The sequence below is a fragment of the Hemitrygon akajei genome, chromosome 20 (genome assembly GCF_048418815.1).
Source record: "Hemitrygon akajei chromosome 20, sHemAka1.3, whole genome shotgun sequence".
In the NCBI taxonomy this organism is placed as follows: domain Eukaryota; kingdom Metazoa; phylum Chordata; class Chondrichthyes; order Myliobatiformes; family Dasyatidae; genus Hemitrygon; species Hemitrygon akajei.
The window spans coordinates 54237019-54260153 of NC_133143.1; the positions used below are offsets into that span (position 1 = coordinate 54237019).

General features: G+C 41.3%; 1 protein-coding gene across 1 annotated transcript; it reads right to left on the reverse strand.

Moving 5' to 3' along the window:
- Positions 1 to 1741: 1741 nt before the first annotated feature.
- LOC140713802 (leukocyte elastase inhibitor-like) lies at positions 1742 to 23135 on the reverse strand. Its single transcript, XM_073024349.1, has 7 exons — positions 22982 to 23135; positions 21199 to 21374; positions 16620 to 16757; positions 10137 to 10254; positions 7009 to 7151; positions 6750 to 6917; positions 1742 to 2496 (listed from the first exon to the last, which is right to left on the reverse strand). Exons 2-7 carry the CDS (start codon positions 21364 to 21366, stop codon positions 2032 to 2034), a joined length of 1200 nt encoding a protein of 399 aa, XP_072880450.1. The 5' UTR covers positions 21367 to 21374; positions 22982 to 23135; the 3' UTR covers positions 1742 to 2031.

Consider the following 23135-nt stretch of genomic DNA (forward strand, 5'->3'; position numbering starts at 1 on the left):
ATGATCAGGGAAGCTAGGGTCCTCTCCTGTGTGATATCTCAACCAGTTGCCCTCGCCCCATCGTGCTGTCAAACTGGAGTTGGACAGGTTTTGACTCCCTTCCTGGCCTCTTGCATCCAGGCCAGAAGGCCTCATAGAAACTGGCTGCACTAAAGTATGTTTGGCACGGCCTCAGAAAGGACTTGTGTGATTGGACTGCAGTTTGTGTGAAGTGCCAAAAGGCAAAAATTAACCATCATGTATGGCACCATTGACACCTTTTGAGGCCACTGAGTGATGGTTTGACCATGTCAATGTGTACCTTGTTAGTCCCCTCCCCCCCATGGTTTGACGCACCTCTTTACCATGGTGGACCGTACCACTGGATGGCCAGAGGTTGTTCCTCTAGCATCGACGATGGCCACAGATGGGCTTGGACATTGCTCAGCACCTGCGTTTCTCGGTTTGGCACCCCATCTGATATTTCCTCTGACCGTGGTCCCTAATTCATTTCAGACCTCTGGGTTGTGATGGCCCAGAACCTCGGCATTAGGATACATCACACCACAGCATATCACCTGTAGTCCAATGGCCTATGTGAGCGGTTTCACCGCTCCTTGAAGGCTGCTCTGAGGGCTTCCTCAAGAGATGAACATTGGCGTGATTGTCTCCCATGGGTCCTGCTGGGGCTTAGAACTGCTGTAGAGGAGGACCCGCAGTTGTCCATGGCTGAGTTGGTATATAGGCAGCCATTACAAGTGCCAGGTGATTTCATTCCTGATGCTGTGATCACCTGGTCAGCCTCTCAAGAGCATTCCACCCTTCTCAGTAAATGCAACTCCCTTTCACCTCTTCCTACTCCTATCAGGGCATACAGTACTCTTGGGTACCTGTTGATCTACACTCCAACTGGTTTGTTTACGTCTGCCATGGCGCACACCAACATCCCCTTGGGCCCCTTATGATGGCCTTTTCCATGGTTTGGAAAGGGGAGAAAATACTTTTATCATGGTTAAGATGGTTAAACCTGAATGTATTTTGGCAGATCACCGTACAAAGGCAGTGAAGTATTTCACCGCTATGCCCCTCTGTTGTCACAAATATGACAGTGAGTGTGTCAATGCACTTCTGGACAAGCCAGAGGCACCTGCGGTTCCTCCACCTATGGACACAGGACCTGAGCCAGGTGGCTTATCTCAGCTTTAGACAGGCTCACAATGTAAGTTTTAGTGAATTCTTGGGGGGTGGTGGAAAGAAGGGGGTTAACATAACTGAGAGAGAAGTACATAATTCACAACCACCGACATTGAGTTGGGGTTTCACTTTAGGAGGCTGGTCTGACTTGATGATGTCATTACGTAAAAGATTCTTAGCGTACTTTGGTTGTGTAGGTTTTGGAGTTCAATAAAATGTGTTACGGGTTTTGTTTAAAAATAAAGCATGACACACTTTGTTTTATTTGTGGAAACCTACATGTCTGCCAAGCTCATGGACAGTTGCTTTGGGTAGTTCTACTGTGAGCCAATTCTATAGAGAAATACGACAGGCTGCTTTGGTGCAGATGTTGTGCATGGGATCTATCTGGAAAAATATTTCCTAATGTGTAGCTAGAATAAAATCCACAATATTGACTTTATTATTAAATTCAATTCTTTTAATTATGATTGAATATTTTCCAAAGTAGTTCCAAAATCTTAGAGATGTAATTTTTTTCAATTACTTAATTTGAGTTACTGAACAAAATAATCTTCTGCAATTCATATTTGTGATATTCCAAGCGTATCATTTTTAATCTTCAAAATAGTGAAAGCAAAACATGCAGAAAGTTATTCTTCACCTTAGAAGTGAGCTTAGAACTAAATTCCCAAAGAAACTACGAATATACAGCAGTCACCAGCAAGAGGATATTTTAAATGCATCATCCTAAGGTACATTAAAATGAGCCCAATACCAGATTGCCTCCGTTGACAAATTGGCAACTGAGGTATTCCCTAGTGTGGTGTAATGCAATTATTTATTTGAAGCACTGGCTCTTTCCTGCTCTTGCTGTAACTATGTCTGGCTTTGGACCTGCTGTGTCATGTTGCCTGTGTCCCGATTTTCTGCAGCATCATCCATTGGGTAACAGTATCGGCCCAAGAACAAAATGCTTTGTGTTTTGTTGTGTCTGATGAAAAACATGAAGGGATGATCTGCTACAAAAGTTTCTGTTGGTACATGAGCGTTGCGAACAGTTGTTATTGCTGTGGATGCAGCTGCTTCGGTTCCCTCTTCATTAACTTCCACGAAGGATTTATGAATAGCCTTTGACAGAGAGAGATTTTGCTCAGACATGCCAGAGAGATTGGCCTTTGATGGATCAAAGGCATCTTTTATTCCCATTGCTGGAAGTTCACTTCCAAGATTAAAATAGTCCTCTATTTTAAATCTGGGTAGATGAACAGTAACCTTTATTTCCTTCATAGTTCCCAGGTTAATCAATTTGAGCAGAGTCTTGTTTGCAAGTGCCTTTTGAAGCTGTTCAAAAAGGGAACAGAAATGAACAAAATTGTTTATTGGACTGAATTGTTTAAACAAGATGTCTTACTATTATACTGTACAATTTGAGGCAATGATAAAACAGTTTCTCTATTCCATTCCAGTACAACATGTGACAACTTTTCTTATGAAGCCACCCATGTTTGTTGAGCACACAATTATTATAACCACATGAGACTCTGCAGATGCTGGAAAACCAGAGTAACATCCAGAAAATGCTGGAGGAACTCAACCGGTCAGGCAACATCAATGGAGGAGTATGAACAGCAGAATACTTGGGCCAGGGACCCTTCATCACAACAGGAAAGGAAGGATGAGAAAGCCAGAAAAAGGTAGAAAGTGGAGAGGAAAGACTACAAGCTAGCAGCTGATGGGTGAGACTGGGGGAGGGGGAAGGTGGGTGAGACTGGGGGAGGGGGATTGATGTGAGAAGCTGGCAGGGGATTGATGGAAGAGGTAAAGGGTGAAGTTAGTATCCCTCTGAGTCACATCAAATTCTGCAAATCTCTGGACACAAGATGGAAATAGAGGCTAATGCAAAATATTGGAAGAACTCAGCAGGTCAGGCAGCATCTGTAGAGAAGAATAAAGGGTGACCATATTGGGCAGAGGCCCTTCTTGCAGATGAAGGGTCTCTCTTAACCAGAAAGGTCATCTTTTTAATTACTGTCCTCAGATGCTGCCTGACCTGTAGAGTTCCTCAAACAGTTTGTGTACACGTTACTCTGAAAAATCTCTGCTAAGGATAATTGACATCATGCTTCCATTCCTGGTCTATTATCACCCATCAAAGTTTCTGTTGTAAGAATGTTCCTTAAATTGATATACATCTTTTGCCTCATGTTAATTCAACAAGCTATGCTATCTGTGGTTAAGGGCCTCCATCATAATGTCAGTGTCATTTGGAGGAAAATTGAGTTCTTGCCTCAGGCTTTGACTTAGAATGAGATCATCTGTTATAATGTCCCTGTTTATAGACAACTCATTGGGATTTTGATATTACATATCCACCATTAGGTGACCATGGACATTGAAAGAAAGCATGAAAACCAAGGATAAAACTTTAAATTGAATTCTGTCTCCATATCTGGCATTTTTAAAAAAAAACTAAGATGTGCTCATGAAAGACATGCTGGTCCATCAGGTGGGAAAGCAATGCCCTTTTTGTATCTCACTGGCACAAACCGCTATGCGGACACTGTAAAAGAAGATAGAACTGGGAATAATTTGTGTCGTATATACTGTACTCAGTATAATTTAGTGTTGAAGGTTACAATCAGACATAGGCTATTGGCCGATATCTTCACCACCTGAAGCATCAGTGTTTAAGTCTAAATATGAAAATGTTCAGGGCCTCCAATACTTGCCTCAAACATATAACAATTTCAGCACGGAAACAGGCCATTTCGGCCCTTCTAGTCCATGCCGAACACTTACTCTCACCTAGTCCCACCGACCCGCACTCAGCCCATAACCCTCCATTCCTTTCCTGTCCATATACCTATCCAATTTTACTTTAAATGACAATATTGAACCTGCCTCTACCACTTCTACTGGAAGCTCGTTCCACACAGCTACCTGAGTAAAGAAGTTCCCCCTCGGTTACCCCTAAACTTTTGTCCCCTCTCAACTCATGTCCTCTTGTTTGAATCTCCCTACTCTCAATGGAAAAAGCCTATCCATGTCAACTCTATCTATCCCCCTCATAATTTTAAATACCTCTATCAAGTCCCCCCTCAACATGTGGTGCCACATACCACCAATCTTCAATTACGAAGTATGAAGTTATGTCTTTTGGTTAAAAAAATTTGATGAGTTGTGGGGAGGAACGGGGAGTAAGATAGGGTGATGAGGTGAAGGGATGTGTTTGACCATTGAGTGAGCTGCTTTGAGTGATGTCCTTAAATGAAAGGATACGTCTCACCACGAGATGTCAAGGACTGAGTGCTCCTCAAGGTTCCTCTTTAATTTTGTCACATCAGAGTTCACATTTATCGAAAAGACCTGTCCCTGCACAGGACCCCCACAGCCTGTGTGGATCATGCATGTGCAGATGAATTTTGTGGAAATTCCATCCATACACCTGGTGCCATGTGTTTGAATCTCACTAAACATTATCAGATGCCTCTATGCATAAAGTGCCTCATATGAGCCAAGAACCCAAAAGGAACATCTACATCACAAACTATGCAGAAAACAGAACTTTTTAAAAATATATTACACACACACACACTGAGCACAGAGAAATTGCAGTACACGTTAGAATTTCTACATCAAGGAATCCTATAAATACAGAAGTACATACTGGTCCACTGGTCTTGATGAAATTGGATCAAAGATCATGCTGGTCATGATCAGATGGTGGGCAAATGGGACATTCCACTAGACAGGGTGCAGGAAAGAGTCTGGAATGGTGGTCAAGTCAGCAGAGCCAAAACAAAGTGATTTAAAGAGTTTAGAATGGGAGTGAACACCAAAGGACCTAGAAAGGTGAGAACATGCCTTTCAACACAGCTTTCCTTGTGTGGACTAAGAACAGCCTCTTAACTCTAATCCCTCTGGTCAATAACCTGCCTTGCTTTGATTGCTTGGCACTATTTGCAGATGAATGCCTAAAAACATATTGAGTGAGCTACTGATGACAATGTTTGTACCACCAGCAATTGACATTGAACATCTTGATGTTCTCCATAAATATATGCACCTGGATTAACTATCCAGATGTGTGACCCTCACATTAAGAATCTGATTGCAATTTGAAGTTGGATTTGGATATTGCTAGTCCATGTACTTCTCTCAAAATTTCCCTCAAGCTCAAATATTCAGGCCTACGGAGAAAAATTTCAAAAGGGCTATTTGACTTCAGATTCTTAAATACACGATTGTAGTGTGGGGATGTGGCTAATTTGCCAGTTGAAAGATGTTTTTATTGTGTTGATTGTGATTTGTGAGTTTAAGAAGTGCAGCCACTCTTCTCATTGGTTGGCTTTTGTACCATAGTACCTGCGTTCCAACTTCAAGCATCTCAGGGGCGTAAAGGATAGGACATAAGTGAGAGATTTGTTCTGTCTTCCTTTGTCTCTAAAGCACACTACACAGAACCTTTGGGAAGGTGTACTCTGTGTGCACTTTTATCTAACTATCTATTGAACATTTAGTTCATGTAAATGGGGGGGAACTAAATATTTGGTCAAATTTTTTGCTGTTTGTAAATAAATGAATAAATATTTGCAGTCAGTTTTCTGTCTCACTCACTAAACCCATGAACCTGCTTCAACATTACAACATGTTAAGAATCCACCGATTAGAAACAAAGTGTTATTCAACCCCAGTTACATAACACAAAAATAATCAACTATTTCTGGACATGACATATTCAGGGAAATGTCTTGTTCTTGAGATATTGCAGTATGTATTTTCCAAAATGATCCATAGACACCACAAAGAAATTATGCAATCTCGTCCTGATATTTAGAATTTAATGGAGAAAATTATTTTGATTAATAGAGATCGAAACTAGGAGGCACCATTCAAAAGTTCAATAGTTTTCAGAAGTGAAGTTTGAAAACATTCCAACTGAAGACAGCAGTATATATTTAGAACACACTTCCACAAGTTATAATTGATGGCCAATGATAATTTTAAATTTGAGACAAATAGCTTTGTTAACTATTAGTTTGAAAGGTACAAGGGTAACGAGTTCAGTTAGAGATGAGAGAGGTGCACTCATATTTCTATAATCTTTTGTATATTTATTTATTTAGCAATACAGAATGGAGTAGGTTCTTCTAGCCCTTCGAACCGCGCCACCCAGCAACCGGATAATCCCGATTTAATCCGAAACTAATCATGAGACAATTTACAATGCCCAATTAACCTACCCAGTAAGTCTTTAGACTGTGGGAGGTAACTGGAGAACCGGGGGAAAGCTTGTGCATTCCACAGGGAGGATGTACAGATTCCTTATTGATGATTTTGGAAATGAACTCTGAATTCCAGCGTCCCGAGCTGTGATAGTGTTGTGCTAACCACTACGCAACTGTGCTGCCCACATTCCAAAGGTGTACAGTTAAGGTTAGTGAGCAGTGGGCATGCTATGATGGTGTCACCACCGTGGCGACACTGGCAAGCTGCTCTTCACAATCCTCACTGATTTGTTTTGATGCAAACTATGCATTTCACTCTGTTTCGATATATGTGACAATGCTAACCTTCTTTAATCTTTAAGTTACCTTTTCCAATCCAGTTGAGTTGTCACTGATGTCATCGGGCAGAAAGATGAACATACTCAAATCCTTCTTTTCATAAGGAAGCTCAAGAACTTTGGCTTTGAATCCATCAATATAAGCAAAGTTAAAATTTCCCTCCTGGCGCATCATATTTACTGATCTGGACATTTTCTAAGAAGAAAGTAATAATTAACATCAGTATGAATATGACAGTACAATAAGTGTAAAATATTGCTGGTAAATGCTTTATAAATGAACACACCTTGTTCATCTTGAACATTGTTACATACGTGTTTTCTTCTTGAAATCTCTGGTTCCATTTTCCTTTTAAGTAGATGGCATTTACAAGAACAAGAACTGTGTTTGAAGTAATCGCATCCTCTGACAGTAAATCTTTGATTTTACCTAAATGATAAATCACAAATGATAGATTACAAACCCAAGGTCCATTAGCTAGTCCTGATTGGGGGGGGGGGGAAATCAGAGGTGGAGAGGGTCAGAAACTTCAAATTCCTCAGTGTTATCCTTCCAGAGGATCTGTCCTAGTTCCAGCACAGAACGGCCATTACAAAGAAAACATGGCAGAGCCTCTAATTTCTTGGAAGCTTATGAAGATTCAGCACATCTGAAATCTGACGAACTTCTATAGATGCATGGTGGAGAGTATATTGACTGGTTGCATCACGGCCTGGTTTGGAAACACCAATTCTCTTGAACGGACAAACCTACAAAATGTAGTGGTATGTACCAGTCCATCATGGATAAAACCCAACCCACTATTGAGCATATCTACATGGAGCACTGTCACAGGAAAGCAGCATCCATCATCAAGGACCCCCACCACGCAGGCCATGCTCTTCTTGCTACTACCATCAGAAAGGAGGTACAGGTGCCTCAAGACCCACACCAGAAGATGCTGGAACCGTTATTACCCTCATCCATTAGGCTCTTGAAACAAAGGACCCACTGCTGAACTATGCCCACAACCTATCAACCCACTTTCAAAGACTCTTCATTTCATATTCTCAATATTTATTGCTTATCCATTTATTTATTTTTGTATTTGCATTGTTTGTAGTGTTTTGCATATTGGTTATTTATCCATTTTGAAGCAAACCTGGACCATGACTCTAAGGTATGGAATAGTGCTGCTAGAAAGACCATGAGCTTTGAACTGGGTTTGAGGACCATCTTAGAAAGCCTTGATCTTGAGTTAGACTCGTGTTGTATTGGCACTGTGCCTTCTACCAGTAAGCAAATCTTCTGTCCATATCGCTACCTTTCCTATAATACCATGGAAGCCTCTTGTGTGGCACCTTACCAGAGTCCTGTGAAAATCCTAGTAAAAAACATCCACTGACTTTCCTTTGTCTATCATGCCTGTTATTTACTCAAAGAATTCCAATAGATTTGTTAGGCAAGATTTCCCCTTTAGGAAACCATGATTTGAGTACACCTCCAAGTACCCCAAAACTTCATCCTTAATGGATTATAACAGTTTACCAACCACTGAAGTCAGGCTAACTGGCCTGTAATCTCTTGCCTCCCTTCCAAAAAAGTGGTGGGACCTTTGCTATTTTCCAGTACTCTTGGAACCATTCCAGAATCTAGTGATTCTTGCAAGATCATTACTAATGCCTCCACAATCTTTCCAGCCACCTCTTTCCGAACCCCATGGTGTAGTCTATCTGGTCCCAGTGACTTACCTCGGTTCAGACTTTTCAGCTTCCAGTGCACCTTCTCCTTTGTGTTAGGAACTACACTCACTTCTGCTCCCTGACACTCAAATTTCTGCCATTCTGCTGGTGTCCACAGTGAAGACTGAATCAAAGTACTTATACAGTTTGTCCACCATTTCTTTGTCCCCTATCTTTCCAGCATCATTTTCCATCAATATCCATTCTTGCCTCTTTTCCTCTATATTTATGAAAATACTTCTGGCATTCTTTTTAATTTATTGAAATACAGTGTGGAACAGGACTTCCCAGCCCTTTGAACCACACTACCCAGCAATTGCCCAATTTATCCCTGGCCTAATCACGGGACAGTTTACAATGACCATTTAACCTACCAACCGGTACGTCTTTGGACTGTGGGGGGAAATCCAGAGCATCTGGAGGAAACCCATGCAGTTACAGGGAGAAAGCACTAACCCCTTACAGGCTGCATGGGAATTGGATCTGGATCGCTAGCACTGTAAAGCGTTGTGCTAACCACTACGGTGCTGTGCCATCCTCTTTGTTCCCTATTACTGACACTCCAGCTTCATTTTCCATCAGCTCGATTTCCACTTTTGCCTCATTTATTCTATATTTCTGAAAATACTTTTAGTATTCCTTTATTATTGGATAGCTTACCTTCATATTTCATTTCTTTTAAATTCTTCTCCTTATTCTTGAATTGCCTTCTTTTGGGTTTTATAAGCTTCCCCACTCTTCTAGTTTCTTACCTCAGTTTACATAACTGTTGTTCACCTTTTAAAACCTTTTACTTTTAACCAACAGGGACTGTGGAACATTCGGCTCATGCTTGGCTGCCCTTAAAAATCTTTCCCCATTTTACATATGGTACACGGTGGCATACAAGCTGTGAATCCACACTGGGGTTCCCCATAGATCTAGTCCCAGTACAGACTGGTGTCAAGCTGGGCCGAGTCATTGCTTCAACACTTTCATCAATCTTTCCCCATGCAATTTTGGAGCTCACTTCCAATAAGCTCCCACTGGAATGGAGCAGATCTACTTGATGAATGGGAAATTATTCAAATTGAAGTTAATTTCGGTCATTGAGCTGCAGTAAGCCGATGGCAATCGCTCAGTGAAACTTATGTTAATAGGCCTTATACTAAACAGCAGTAAAAACATGACCTCTACCAACCTGCCCTCACCATCCAACACATTTTTATGAAGAGGCTAAAAACAAACGGGAAGAACATCTTGTTCTACTTAGGGAGCTTACAACTTTATGGTATGAACGTTGAATTTTTCATTTTCCGATATCCACAGTCCTGGTGTTCTCAAAACATGTTTACCTCTCCACCTTATACTTTCCTCATCCATTCCCACCTCTTACCTACCAGCCTTTGCTTCACCCAATTTTAATATCATTAATTAGCAGAGTTTAACCAATTAACTTATGTCACACGTACACATTTACATGGCTAACTGAAGTCTCATTGAAGTAATACTTTAATGCCAGAAGACAGCAATAAAATAATCTACAGAATGGACAAAATGGAAAAAAAAACCCTTTCAGTACCTGTTTAACCATCAGTTGTAATCTAAATTGTGTTCATACAGCAAATTAGGATTACAATTGATGTTGATGATCGTTGATCAATGTTGACTGAAGAGTGGAGAACACAGTATTAAACCATAAAATGGATCTTACCTTCAGTCTTATTTTCTACATAAGTATTGATTTCATTCCTGACAGCATTTGGTTGTTGTACAAAACTGACTGCAGCCATTTCTGCCTCATAGTATTTCAAGCCGGAGCTTTGAAATTCCTGCAGAACATTAAAAAAACCAAAGCATTATACATGAAGAAGAGAAGATAGCCCCTTAACCGAGTGGAGTCATCGGGACGCCATCGTGATGGCGTTGTTTTAGCAGGCTTTCTTGTTTTTACAAGGCCGAGTTGATAGCTCGATGCTCAACCCAGAAAGCGTGCAAGGGAGCCGGCTGGATTCGAACTAGGGAGTCTTTGCTCTGATGTCTGGCGCTGACGCCACTACGCCACCAGTCAGCAAAAGCATTATAACACAGAGTGGTATGAAGTTTCTTTCCGCATAAGAGGGCAACAGGAGAAGTACAAGTTTGTCAATCTTACAAATGATACTTATGCATTTAAAGAGCTTTTAGTGGAGAATGTGTGCACTTCCTCATTATGTTAGGGAATATGTGCACATGTTCATAACCTCAGTTAATATTTGTATTTGTTTTAAATTGACTATTGGCTTCTATTGGACCACTGTACCATGCTCACCAAACACCAACATGCGCTTGTTTTTTGATAATTAATTTAATTGGATTGATTTGAAATCTAGTATATGCATAAACTTCCATCCTGTTCTCAAGGAGATTTTCAACATTACCAGGTTAGCAACTACAGAGGAGTAAAGAAATAGAACAGGAAAATTCTATATTTGAATTAATTAGTTGAATTTATGCATTAACCATATACTTTTAAAGGCTGTTATGAGTGATGAACAGACCTGATGGACAATGGGGTACAGAGTTAACCATTCCCCCCCCCCCGAGAACCACGAACTATTGCTGTTGCTATGCTGCTCATTAGAGAGAGAGAGAGAGATGGAAAACATGCAAGAACATCTGTTACAGATAAGAGAGGGGAGAGAGACTTGTTGATTTACTGTATTATGACTTCTGCAAGGGTTATTTATCTTCTACTATTTTGCTCATTAACATTCCTCAGTGGACTGCAGGAGTGGGCTGGTTTGATAGACACAGTCATTCAGGATTGATGGATAGCTGAGTCCCCGTTAGTAGGGATAAAAAGACAGGTCTGGAGAAACACCCTCCAGACACGCCAGTGGACACTAATTGAGTGTTGGAACCCACAAGAAAGGTGGGGGCTTCGAAGACCAAACCAGGAGGTCGGTCAGTAAGGCTATCAGTGTAAAAGCAGGGCCAGTGGGGGCTTGTGTGCGTGCCCACTTATGCCAGAGTGACGAGTCCACCACAGAAGAACGGTCTAGCAGAAGGACGGAGGGGTCACAGCTGAATGACCACCATAACAATGGTGCAATGGAATCAAAAGGCAACAGGAAGGTTTGCTGACTGCAACTGCTTAATCGCTTGCTCACTCTCTCTCCCCAACGATTACAACCCAACAAGCATAACTACCTCAGCACTCATGAACTGAACTGAACTTTATACTTTTCTATGACAATTTATTTACCCCTAGACATCAATAGAGCTTGTTTATTATTGATTATTATTATTCCTACACTTTTAGGTTTATTACTGCTAACTTGTTTTATATGTATATTTGCATTATTGATATGGTTTTGCTTATTTTTATTAATAAACACCTTTAGTTTGGTCCCACCAGTCTCCAACGGATTCTTCTTTCTCTGCTGGTTAGGCACCCAGTTATGGGGTACGTAACAAATTGGGGGCTCGTCCGGGATTTGATTACCAAATTAGGGGGCCAGTGAATCGGGATAAAAGTCCCTTATCTGATCTGGTTATGAGATTAACCAGATGGGAAACCAGCAGAGATGGACATTGTCAAATTTTTAAAAGACCCGACTGCGGGGGCATTAGAGGTTGCCAGGAAGGCTGAATTGGTGAATGTTGCGAAATGATTAGATCTCCCAGAGGTGAAATCGTCGATGAGAAAGGTGGATATACAGAGAGAAATAGCTATGCATTATGTATCCAAGGGTGTGTTCACACCAGATGTATTGGACCTGTTCCCTGAGAGGAAACCAGCCGAGGGGAGGTTCAGTTAGAGATAGAAAAATTAAAGTTGGCTGCGGAGAAGGAGAAAAGGGAGCACGAGTTCCAGATAAAGGAGTTGGAGGCTGCAAGGCAGAGAGAAGAAGCTGCAAGTTAGAAGGAAGAAGCTGATAGGCAGAGGGAGGAAAGGGAGAAAGAGAGGCAGCATGAGCTGGAAATAGAGAAATTAAGGGTACAGCAGGGAAGAGACCAGGCAGCAGACCCAAATGAGGGGTTCAAGATTGGTCGGGAGATTCAGTTGGTACCTCCATTCGAGGAGATGGATGTCGATAAGTTCTTCCTCCATTTTGAGAAAGTGGCTGTGAATCAGAACTGGCCTGAGAGAAAATGGGCTGTTTTGTTACAGAGCGTACTTAGGGGGAAGGATCAGCAAGCGTATTCAGCATTGTCCATGGATGAGTCTAGGAATTCTGAGGAGGTAAAAAGGGCTGTATTGAGGAGTTACGAGTTGGTGCCAGAGGCATACGGGCAGAAGTTCTGGAATTGGAGAAAGCCATGGAACCACACATATTTAGAGTTTACCCATGAGATGCAAATGTATTGTGAGCGTTGGTGCGCCTCAAAAGGGGTTGTTGGAGATTATGATAAACTGTTACAGTTAATGCTGATAGAGCAGTTCAAAGGTTGTATCCCTGAGAGTATGAAGATGTACTTGGATGAGAAGGAGACGGAAACTCTGTCTGCAACTGCCAAGTTAGCAGACGAGTACGCCTCAACCCACAAGTCAAAGTTTTCCTCAAATAAGAGCTACCAGAGAGGCAGTAGGGACAGTAGAGAAAATCCACTGTCTAAGGCAGAGAATAAGCCGGGAGCTAGTGGAAGAGGTAAGGAGGAGAAAAAATCAGGCTGGTAGGAAGGTTCCTAGCTTTATGTGTTATAATTGTGGAAAAGCTGGTCATACAGCATCTAAGTGCTTTGCTCCGAAGAAGGAGACTGGAAAAGGGAAAGCAGCAATCCCTACTGGTTGCATTGAGTCGGTCAGCAGATCGATGAGGAAGGCAAAGGTAGATAGAGCACAAGAGGGGCGTGAGAAGTTTATCTCGGAAGGGACAGTGTCTGTGAAGGAAGGAGAAACCCCAGTTCCAGTGCGGATCTGGAGAGATACTGGGGCTGGTCAGTCATTGATTTTAAGGAAGGTATTAGATTTTGGTTCTGAGACCCAGACTGGGGAGGTTGTGTTAAGAGGTATCGGAAAAGGGACAGAGGCCGTACCTTTGCATAGGATATTTCTGAAATGTGACCTGGTATCTGGACCAGTCGAAATAGGGGTGCGGTCGAAACTACCGATGGACAGCATCGACGTCCTACTTGGTAATGATCTGGCCGGTGGTGACATGTGTTCAGCAGTGAAACTGATAAGCAAGCCTGTGAGTGCTGAGGACCCACCCATAGATTCTAAGATTTATCCCGCATGCACGATCACTCGCAGCATGTCTAGAACGGTGGCTGAGAAAGGAGCTTGTTTAAATGAGTCCAGTGTTGATTTGGCGGAGATGTTTTTACTGACCCTGTACCAAGAGAGGTTAGAGGGTGGTAAAACGGAGGTTAGGGAGAGTAAAAGAGAGGAGGTAGATCTATCATTAGCAAGGAGGGACTTTATAAAGGAACAGAGTCGGGATGAGGAGCTTGTGGTGTTGAAAGAATCAGCTCTTTCTGAAGTAGAGATTGATAAAGAACCAGAGGGCTACTATCTGAAGGAGGGAGTGTTAGAGGGCTACTATCTGAAGGAGGGAGTGTTAATGAGGAAGTGGAGGCCGACCACGGTGCCAGTCGATGAGGACTGGGTGGTGGTACACCAGGTGGTGGTTCCGAAGGTCTGTCGGAACGAAATTTTGAATTTGAGTCATAAGATACCCCTAGGTGGACATTTTGGAGTGAGGAAGGAGGTTATGGAGGCACAGAGTAAAGATGAGAAACAGATATGGCAGTTAGAAGGTCCAGGGTTGGACACAGATGATCTGTCTGGCTTGACAGAGCAGTTTGCAGTTGAAGAATTTAAATGTGTTCCCGATAATGATGTAAAGGCTGTCCTAGATGAAAAGGATGCCGCTACCTTGAGGGAGTCTGCTGGGTTAGCAGATGAGGTTGTTTTAACCTGCAGGGTTGAGTTTACTCTGGATGGGAGTTGCCCAGAGAGTAACTGGGAGGATCAGGGGAACTTAGAATTTGAAAAAGGGACTGGTGTTGAAAGCCTGGAAGAGGTAGATGTCCCGTTTGTGTGTGTTTAGGGTGTGAAGGGTGTGGATGCACAGGGTACTGAACCTAGTATTGAAACTCAGGAAAGGTCGGAGGTATCTGATTTAGTTGGAAAGGAATGCAGACCTTTTGGGTCAGATGGACTTGGTTCAGTGAAGAAAGAGTTAACCTTGGTACCAGTGGAAAGTGAGAATTCTCAGTTGTTTGTGTTAGAAGGTGTGTTAAAAGTTAATGATGAGATGAAAGCTGGTGATGTGAATATTATTGAAGGAGAAGGGAAAGGTGTTGTTCCTAAATTGTATAAAGAAAATTTAAAGTCTGAATTGGTTTTAGAAGGATTGACAAAAGGGAAGGGACCGTTAACTGAACAATGGCTTGTTAATCAGGTGCCCATGAATCAAATACAGTTTGTTTGGAAATTTAAAGATAGACAACTCGCTGATGTTATTCAAGTATGTGATTTGGAGAGGCAGAACTTGAAATGTTGTTTTGACCAAGAGGGATCACCTGCAGCTGTTAAACTGAAAACAAATAGAATGAAAGATCCTGAAGATAAAATTAATGACCTGCTTAAAATTAATGAGTGGTGTAGAAGTATAGAAAATGGGCTTAGTTTGGAAAACATTGGTGATAAGATAGCTCCTGTGAAAGGAGCCTGTGAAGGCCTGTTCCACACTGGTGAGCAAGCTAACCACGTGAGAGTTAAGTGGAAAAGGGACAAAGGTTAACCAAATGCCACTTTGAATAACAGGATCTGGTTTTGAGGGAATTTGACTTTTTTTTTTGACAAAGCATGTAAATAATAAAGAAAACACCATGGAAGATTGACTGTTTGAATGTTAAGTTTAAAAGTAAAACAGAGATTAGTATTTGCACAAATTTCTGTAATGTACCACAGTATAATCACACATGTATTGGTTCACACTTTGTAATAGACACCTAAGCTAAGAACACAACCCCTTTAGTAACATGAAAAATAAAAATAGGCGTTTATTAAATTGGAGTCTGTTGTTACAGGAATTCGATATTAAAATACAACATGTAAAGGGGAGTGATAATGTAATTGCTGATTGTTTATCCAGATGTTAATTTGAATGTGTATGTTATTTTTGTAGTTAAGACCACTTCTGTATTTTGTCAAACTCTGTAATTCTGTAATATGCTGTATTAGTTAATTTTCACCTTAGTGAAAATTCCCAGAAGGATGGGGGTGTTATGAGTGATGAACAGACCTGATGGACAATGGGGTACAGAGTTAACCATCCCCCCCCCCCCGAGAACCACGAACTATTGCTGTTGCTATGCTGCTCATGAGAGAGAGAGAGAGATGGAAAACATGCAAAAACATCTGTTACAGATGAGAGGGGAGAGAGACTTGTTGATTTACTGTATTATGACTTCTGCAAGGGTTATTTATCTTCTACTATTTTGCTCATTAACATTCCTCAGTGGACTGCAGGAGTGGGCTGATTTGATGGACACAGTCATTCAGGATTGATGGATAGCTGAGTCCCCATTAGTAGGGATAAAAAGACAGGTCTGGAGAAACACCCTCCAGACACGCCAGTGGACACTGATTGAGTGTTGGAACCCACAAAAAAGGTGGGGGCTTTGAAGACCGAACCAGGAGGTCGGTCAGTAAGGCTATCAGTGTAAAAGCAGGGCCGGTGGGGGCTTGTGTGTGTGTCCACTCATGCCAGAGTGACGAGTCCACCACAGAAGAACGGTCTAGCAGAAGGACGGAGGGGTCACAGCTGAATGATCACCATAACAACGGTGCAACAGAATCAAAAGGCAACAGGAAGGTTTGCGGACTGCAACTGCTTAGTCGCTTGCTCGCTCTCTCTCTCCCCAACGATTACAACTTAACAAGCATAACTACCTCAGCACTCATGAACTGAACTGAACTTTATACTTTTCTTTGACAATTTATTTACCCCTAGACATTGATAGAGCTTGTTTATTATTGATTATTATTATTCCTACACTTTTAGGTTTATTACTGCTAACTTGTTTTATATGTATATTTGCATTATTGATATGGTTTTGCTTATTTTTATTAATAAACACCTTTAGTTTGGTACCACCAGACTCCAATGGATTCTTCTTTCTCTGCTGGTTAGACACCCAGTTATGGGGTACGTAACAAGGCAAACAGTAGATCCAACAGTTGCCCCCTATTTGATCTTACTTTCAGAATGTTGAATGTTTCCTCTCCATAAATACGATTGGCCAGTCTTAAGAGATAAGAAGCGGTAGGTTCATTGATATTAGCCATTAGTTCCTTAAATCCTGCATGGACATCAAGCTCTTTGTCAAAGTGGAGAACCTGTTATGAAAACATTTACAATGAGAGTCAAATAACAAGGTAGCAGTTATGATACACATTGGCAAGACAGGACAGGTAGTATGTGGTGCTCCCATTAACCTGCTACTCTTGGTCTAGAAAGTCAAGTTGACAGGTAAAGCTGGTGATGAAATAAAAGAGCCTCAGCACAGTTGCTAAAGTGCATGAACTTGATGGTCCCTATGACAACCGTGGTAAATGGATTGTGGAATTAATTCATTGCAATGATATTTGCTTTAAATATCTCATATTCAATATTCTGAGGATATGTTCTTTTCTATCTCTCAAAATTTCTCCTGCATAACAATTAGTGGATCATCATGACTGGCTATTTACTTTCTCTGTATTCTGTAGGTCATGCCGGCACATCCCAAACTGTTAAAGACACGGTAGTGTTATGGTGAGGGGAGGGAGCAGAATATTGGTGTTTATTTGAAGCTATCAGGCAAGGGAAATTATAGGATGAGGGGACTTGTAAAGTGAGAGGGGAAATATCCAATTTGTCCTCTCACTTACTCTGAATGTCCTCAATATCCTTTCAGCAGTCACTGAAATCAGCAGAGCTCTCCAGCATCTCAGCACGATTTCAGATGACACTCTAGTTATGCAAAGCCACCAAGTTCAGAAAGTGTTCACATATTGCTCGTTGCTTCAGGCACCTTTTACATATTACCTTTTACAGCATGTGAATGTGAAGGTTCTTCCATGTGTGGTGGCTGTAATAGTTAGAGACAAGGGAATACAGCTGCTATAACCTGGATTTTATGGACTAAAAAATTTCGAACCCACCATATCTGAATGAGACAGCTGTCTCCTGTTCTAAATCTGTTCCAATGGCTCAAAACTCCAGTAAGTTCCTTTTCATGTTAATTTTTCATTGGCATTCAAGTGTCTAGTCTTCTCCTGCAAGTCTGGCACAATTGCTAAATACCAACGCCTGTTCTCCACTCTCTGCATTTCCCTTTGCTATGCAGATGAGGGTGGTATATTTAACTATTGCAAATCAATCTTGGCAAGGATTTTCTAAGACATCACTTTAATTTTCAGTACCATAACACAGAATTTGCTGTCTTTGCGATGGGCCATTTTCCATCCTTCGCCTACTTTTACTCCTCCCAATGCCGGAGGCTTTGAGGATGGAAACAATGATAGGAATAAAATTAAGTCACTCCATGAATTGAGCAGCATGAAGGGCTGAGGGGTGAATGAACGACTCCGATTCGTTTGTCTCAGACATTAAGTACCATATCTGGTGGAACTTCAGTCCTATTCCATTTTCAAATGTTGACCCCCCCCCATTGCATTGATTAACATAAAATTTACTATCAAAGTACTGATCACCATATGCAACCCAGAAATTTGTTTTCTTGTGGGCATACTCAGTAAATTCAAGAACCATAATAATCAGTAAAAGACCAACACAACAGGGCGGACAAACGACCACTGTGCAAAAGACAAAAAACTGTGCAAATAAAATTAAATGAACAATAAATAGAGAACATGAGATGAAGAGTCCCCAAGGGCGAGTCCATAGGTTGAAGGAACAGTTCAGTGATGAGGCAAGAGAAGTTCAGTTAATTTATCCCCACTGATTCAAGAGTCTGATGGAAGTTTGCAAGCATATTTTTCTAGCTCAAGTTCCAGGGCCCCAGAAAATTATTCCTTACAAACTTGCGTTGTTGGTTTAGTAACAAGACCACACCCTGACTCCCAAACTATCTGGTGTCCTTTCAGCTTGTTATATTCAGTTCATATGTCTCTTACTTAATTTTGTTGCTCTTTGTGTGCAGTGATATATTAACAAGTGTAATTATCCTGCACCTTACTGAATAAAACTTTTTTTTTGCCTCAGTATCGTTTGCATTCTGTTAAATAACTTGCTCTCATTGAACGTTATCATCTTTTAACTTTGTCCAACTACTTGGTGTTCAATTTGAAAATGGGGTGAAAATTAGATCAAGTTCCCTGCAAGAGGAAAGTTGCATAAGTATTGAACAGTGATCAACTGGCCACTTCATTCAGTAAGTGGAGAGATGCAGAATATTAAAAAATTACATTTAAGATACACGTCGTAAGTCGACAGTTTCATGTTGGTGACACTGTCATAATAAATTCGTACATCACCCGGTCAGAAACAATAAGATTTAGGATTTAGGTCCTCTGACGGGTCAAAATGTCAAATGTACTCTTTTCCATAGATGCTGCCTGGCCTGCTGAGTTCCTCCAACATTTTATGTGTGTGTTGCTAAGATTTAGGATTTTTTGGTTCTTGCATATTCTGAATCATTTTATTGCACAACACCCTTTTGCAGAACCACATAGCATTCACACCTGAAAATATTGCATTATTTGCTGAACAAATTTTTTTTTCAACCAAACTGGCAACAGCCCGTCCCAATTCCACACCCTATAAAGTACATAAATGAAGGAAATACAGGTTATTCAAATCATGGGATATTGGATCTTCCCCCCCCCCCCCCAGCATATCTGGCTGATTTTAATGCAAACCACAGGTGAAATGTTAATCTGTGGTTTCGGCTAATTTGGTGGATCAGCAGTGCAAGCATTTAAATTTTGCAAAGTTACATGAAGTAGCTGTATAATGTCGGCTTGATGATTGCAGGAGGGGGCACATCAGTACTCTGACTGCCCTTACAGATACATTCTTGTAGCATCAAATCCATTGATTTGAGTAGAAAAGAATGCTGATGGGGCATGTAACAAGTTGCTATATATCTTTTGAAAAGAGCAAACAGACGATGTTTCAGGCCGAGACGTCAACTGTTTACTCTTTTCTATAGATGCTATTTGGCCTGCTGAGTTCCTCAAACATTGTGTGCATTATTTTGATTTCCAGTATCTGAAGATTTTCTCCTGTTAGGGCTATATGACTTTGCCATCCAAGATGAACATACTGGTATTCCGTTAATTTAAATTACAAGCACAAGTTGATTGATTTGAATTTCATCAAATGATTGATACTGGATGTCGTAAGGAATACAACTGAGATTGAGACTAAACAACATTTCCCATTTGAAAGAAAGTAGAATGTTTCTGTTTTAGTGACAATTATTTCTGATGTTTAATCCAAGGTGATTAAAAGGAATATGGGAGGGGGTTTCTTCACACAGTGTGGAATGAGCTGCCAGATGAGGTAGTAAATGCGGGCACACTTTTAACATTTAAGAAAAACTTGGACAGATATGTGGATGAGAGGTGTATGGAGGGATATGGTCCAGGTGCAAGTCAGTGGGACTGGGCAGAAAAATGATTCAGCACAGCCAAGAAGAGCCAAAAGGCCCATTTCTCTGCTGTAATGTTCTATGGCTCTATGAAGTTATGCATTATTACTCATAAGCAGAATACAAGAGACTGTTGGAGAATATTGCATCTTTAACACATTCTAAATTCTACTATTTGGGCTAGGAGCACAATAGGTTTGAAGTGGTTGTGTGAGAAATTTTAAAATGACAGGTTTAGTTGCAAGGCAGTCAATAATGTAGTATTTTGAAAGCAACGTTGAAAATGTTGAGATTTTGAAATTGGAATTTGCTGAAGCAACTCAACGAGGCCAGGCAACATTTGTGGGGAGAGAAACATTGCATTTCAAGATAATATAGCAGAACAAGCAAGTGATATTAAATTTATGAACAACTATGGGGACAAACAAGCACAGATGCTGGAGTTTGGAGCAACAGACAACCTGCTGGAGGAACTCATTAGACTGAGCTGCATTTATGGCAGGAAAGGAGCTGATGTTTCCTGCCAAAACTCTGCTGCACAGTTTCAACCCAAAAAGTTGACAAGTCTGTTCCTCCCCCAGATGTTACTCTACCCAAGTCTTCCAGTAGGTTGTCTGTTCCTTATCCTCTTGGGGTTGGGGTGGAAATAAGGTTGCAGCAGACGTGCAGCAAAACTGTTGCCTTGAAAGCCCAGGCCATCAGTTCTTGTAAATAATATACTACAGTGCTATTACAATTAGAGCAATATTTTGAAATAATCTGTAAATGAACAAGCTGATAACCCCAAACAAATGAAGACCAATTCAAAATTTTCAGGGAGAGTCTATTTAACGTAGATTTGATTAATTTTTTTGGAACGAGGGGTTTCCGGTCTAGGCTGCATTTTTTGCCTATCCTTCATGATCCTCGAGAAATTGGTAGTGAGGCATTTTCTTGAATTATTCGAGCCCTTTTATGTTACTGGCAGACAATTTGAAGATTCAGCCGGCAACAATAAGGGACTAAAAATTTCTTTCAAATCCAGGAAATGGGTTGTTTCAATTTGACAGCATTCTGTCACTAAAAATTCAAATCGAGTGTGTAGAGTGACCAGATAACACTGTGTACAAGTACAAATCTCTCGACCACGTAAAATTTATCCTTTGACACGCTATTTTTGCCATCCATCACCTCTCACTCACCTTGGCTATTTGATCCGCAGTGTTGCCTCTTGCTCCAAGATACACCATGCCGAGAGCAACTGAGACGCTCAATGGAGACATAAGTACGTTCTCATTAATTTTTTTCTCTGTTAGCTTTGTGTAGAGATCAAAGGCAAAGTTGGCATTTGCAACACTCAGAGCATCCATTGGAAAATCTAGAAAAGAAAATGCTCAGAAGCAAATTTGTGACAAAATATTGAAATAATGATACATTTAATTTCATAATTATCTGACACAGTTATTGAACTTATAGACATACGTCTGAGGAGAAATAATAACTTCATTTGATAAACTTCTGGAGGGCAGGGAATTTGAAAAATGTTTTTAACATAATACTTTTGGAAGTCAGAAATAAAAACAGTTCAGGCAATATCTGGAAAGAAGCAATGTTTCAGGTCAGTGATTATGCCTTTGACAAAATGCCCTTTAACATGCGCACTATAGCTACACATGAGACTTATCTTTAAAGTTTCTTCTCTCATAGCAGGCCCTGGCCCACACAACAGCTACTCTGCTTGACGCAAACTTCTTTTATTAGCTGCTGATTAGTTAATTAGCCAATCGCGTGTTAACTATTGACCTGCCTCTTACATTTCTGTAAGGTGAAGGTCTCAAGTGAAGAAGGTGATTAGATGAATTAAGAGCGTCTTTTTGTCGGATGGAGACAAAGAATGTTCGATTTCAGGATGACTGGGAGCTGGCTAGAGAAAGAGACTGAAGGTGGACAGGAAGGGTGAGATGCAGTAATTGAAGAAAAAGAGGCCCCGCCGGCTGGTTTGAAACGGGCACCAAAGAGGGAGTGACGTATTGTTTAACGTGAACGGCCGAGGAGGAGTGAATGATACAGGTTTTTGGCTACAGCTGGTTTCCAATTCGTCAGGAGCCTTATCCCTGCATCTTCACTTGGATTGTATAGGTTGTGAATTGCGCAAATGACCTAACCCGTCACCAGGTCTTCCCATTTCCGTGACAGTCGTTTTGGGCTAGTGAATCAATATTGGAATATTGTTGTCCCTATGTATTTCCTCTTCCACTCCCCCCCCCCCACACTTTCTTAATCACGACAAGGATTGGGAGTGGAGGTTTAGAGAACAACACTTGGGTGATGTTGTGAGTAATCAGACTGCACAAAACGCGGTCTGGGAGTTCTGTAGGCTGGAGAGGAGGAGAGAGCACTCCGGATCGCCGCTTCTCCTCTCGGGCTGACAAGGAATCCGCTCGGTTCAGCTCTACTTTAAGGAGCGCTAAGCTCCAGGTGCATTTAATGATACTGGATTCAGTTTCATGTTTTGTTAGATGATATTGGGAAAGCACTGTCTAGTTGGTGACAGTAAGGCACCTTTAAGTTGGATTGCTAAACGCCATTAAAAGACAGAAGCTGTTCTCAGGCAAGTAGCGACAGTCATCTCAAACCATCCTGCACTCACTCCATGTCCTGAATCCTATAAAGAGAAACTGCACTGCATGCACTGAGATTAGCCTCTTTTAAACTCCCGGCCTCACGCCGAATCCCGAGTCCTGAAAGTGATACGCTCCTGCAAACATGGAAATCCAAAGATATCATTTTGCGTCGTAAACATAGCAAGATTAACATGCAAACCCGCGGACAGACAAAACACTTTTTGGCGCGCCACCATTAGCATTGATTTGATTGCTTTTTCTGCTTGTTTCGCGGTTATTATTACCTACTGCAATACCATCTCTAGCAACCTCGGCCCTGTTACTATTCGTAGAATGACTAACGCCGTTTGACTTCTTTTACCTGTATTTTCAATAATCTGTTGGCGAGATTTGAATCTGCTCCTGGTTCCGGATCGCTCCTCGCTTTTGGATTTGTTTTTAAGTACTGTCGTTTCAAGGGGCCGTCCTTAATGGAAGCAGCTGACAGGTGATCAATGGGACCCAAATTTATACAG

Bases quoted from the DNA above. Each gene is read 5' to 3' on its own strand.
- LOC140713802 (XM_073024349.1), bottom strand. From the start codon at position 21,366: ATGGATGCTCTGAGTGTTGCAAATGCCAACTTTGCCTTTGATCTCTAC. The intron at 16,758-21,198 runs GTGAGTGAGAGG...TTTTCATAACAG, and splicing joins CTGCGGATCAAATAGCCAAG to GTTCTCCACTTTGACAAAGA. The intron at 2,497-6,749 runs GTAACTTAAAGA...CTTTTTGAACAG, and splicing joins ACTCAACTGGATTGGAAAAG to CTTCAAAAGGCACTTGCAAA.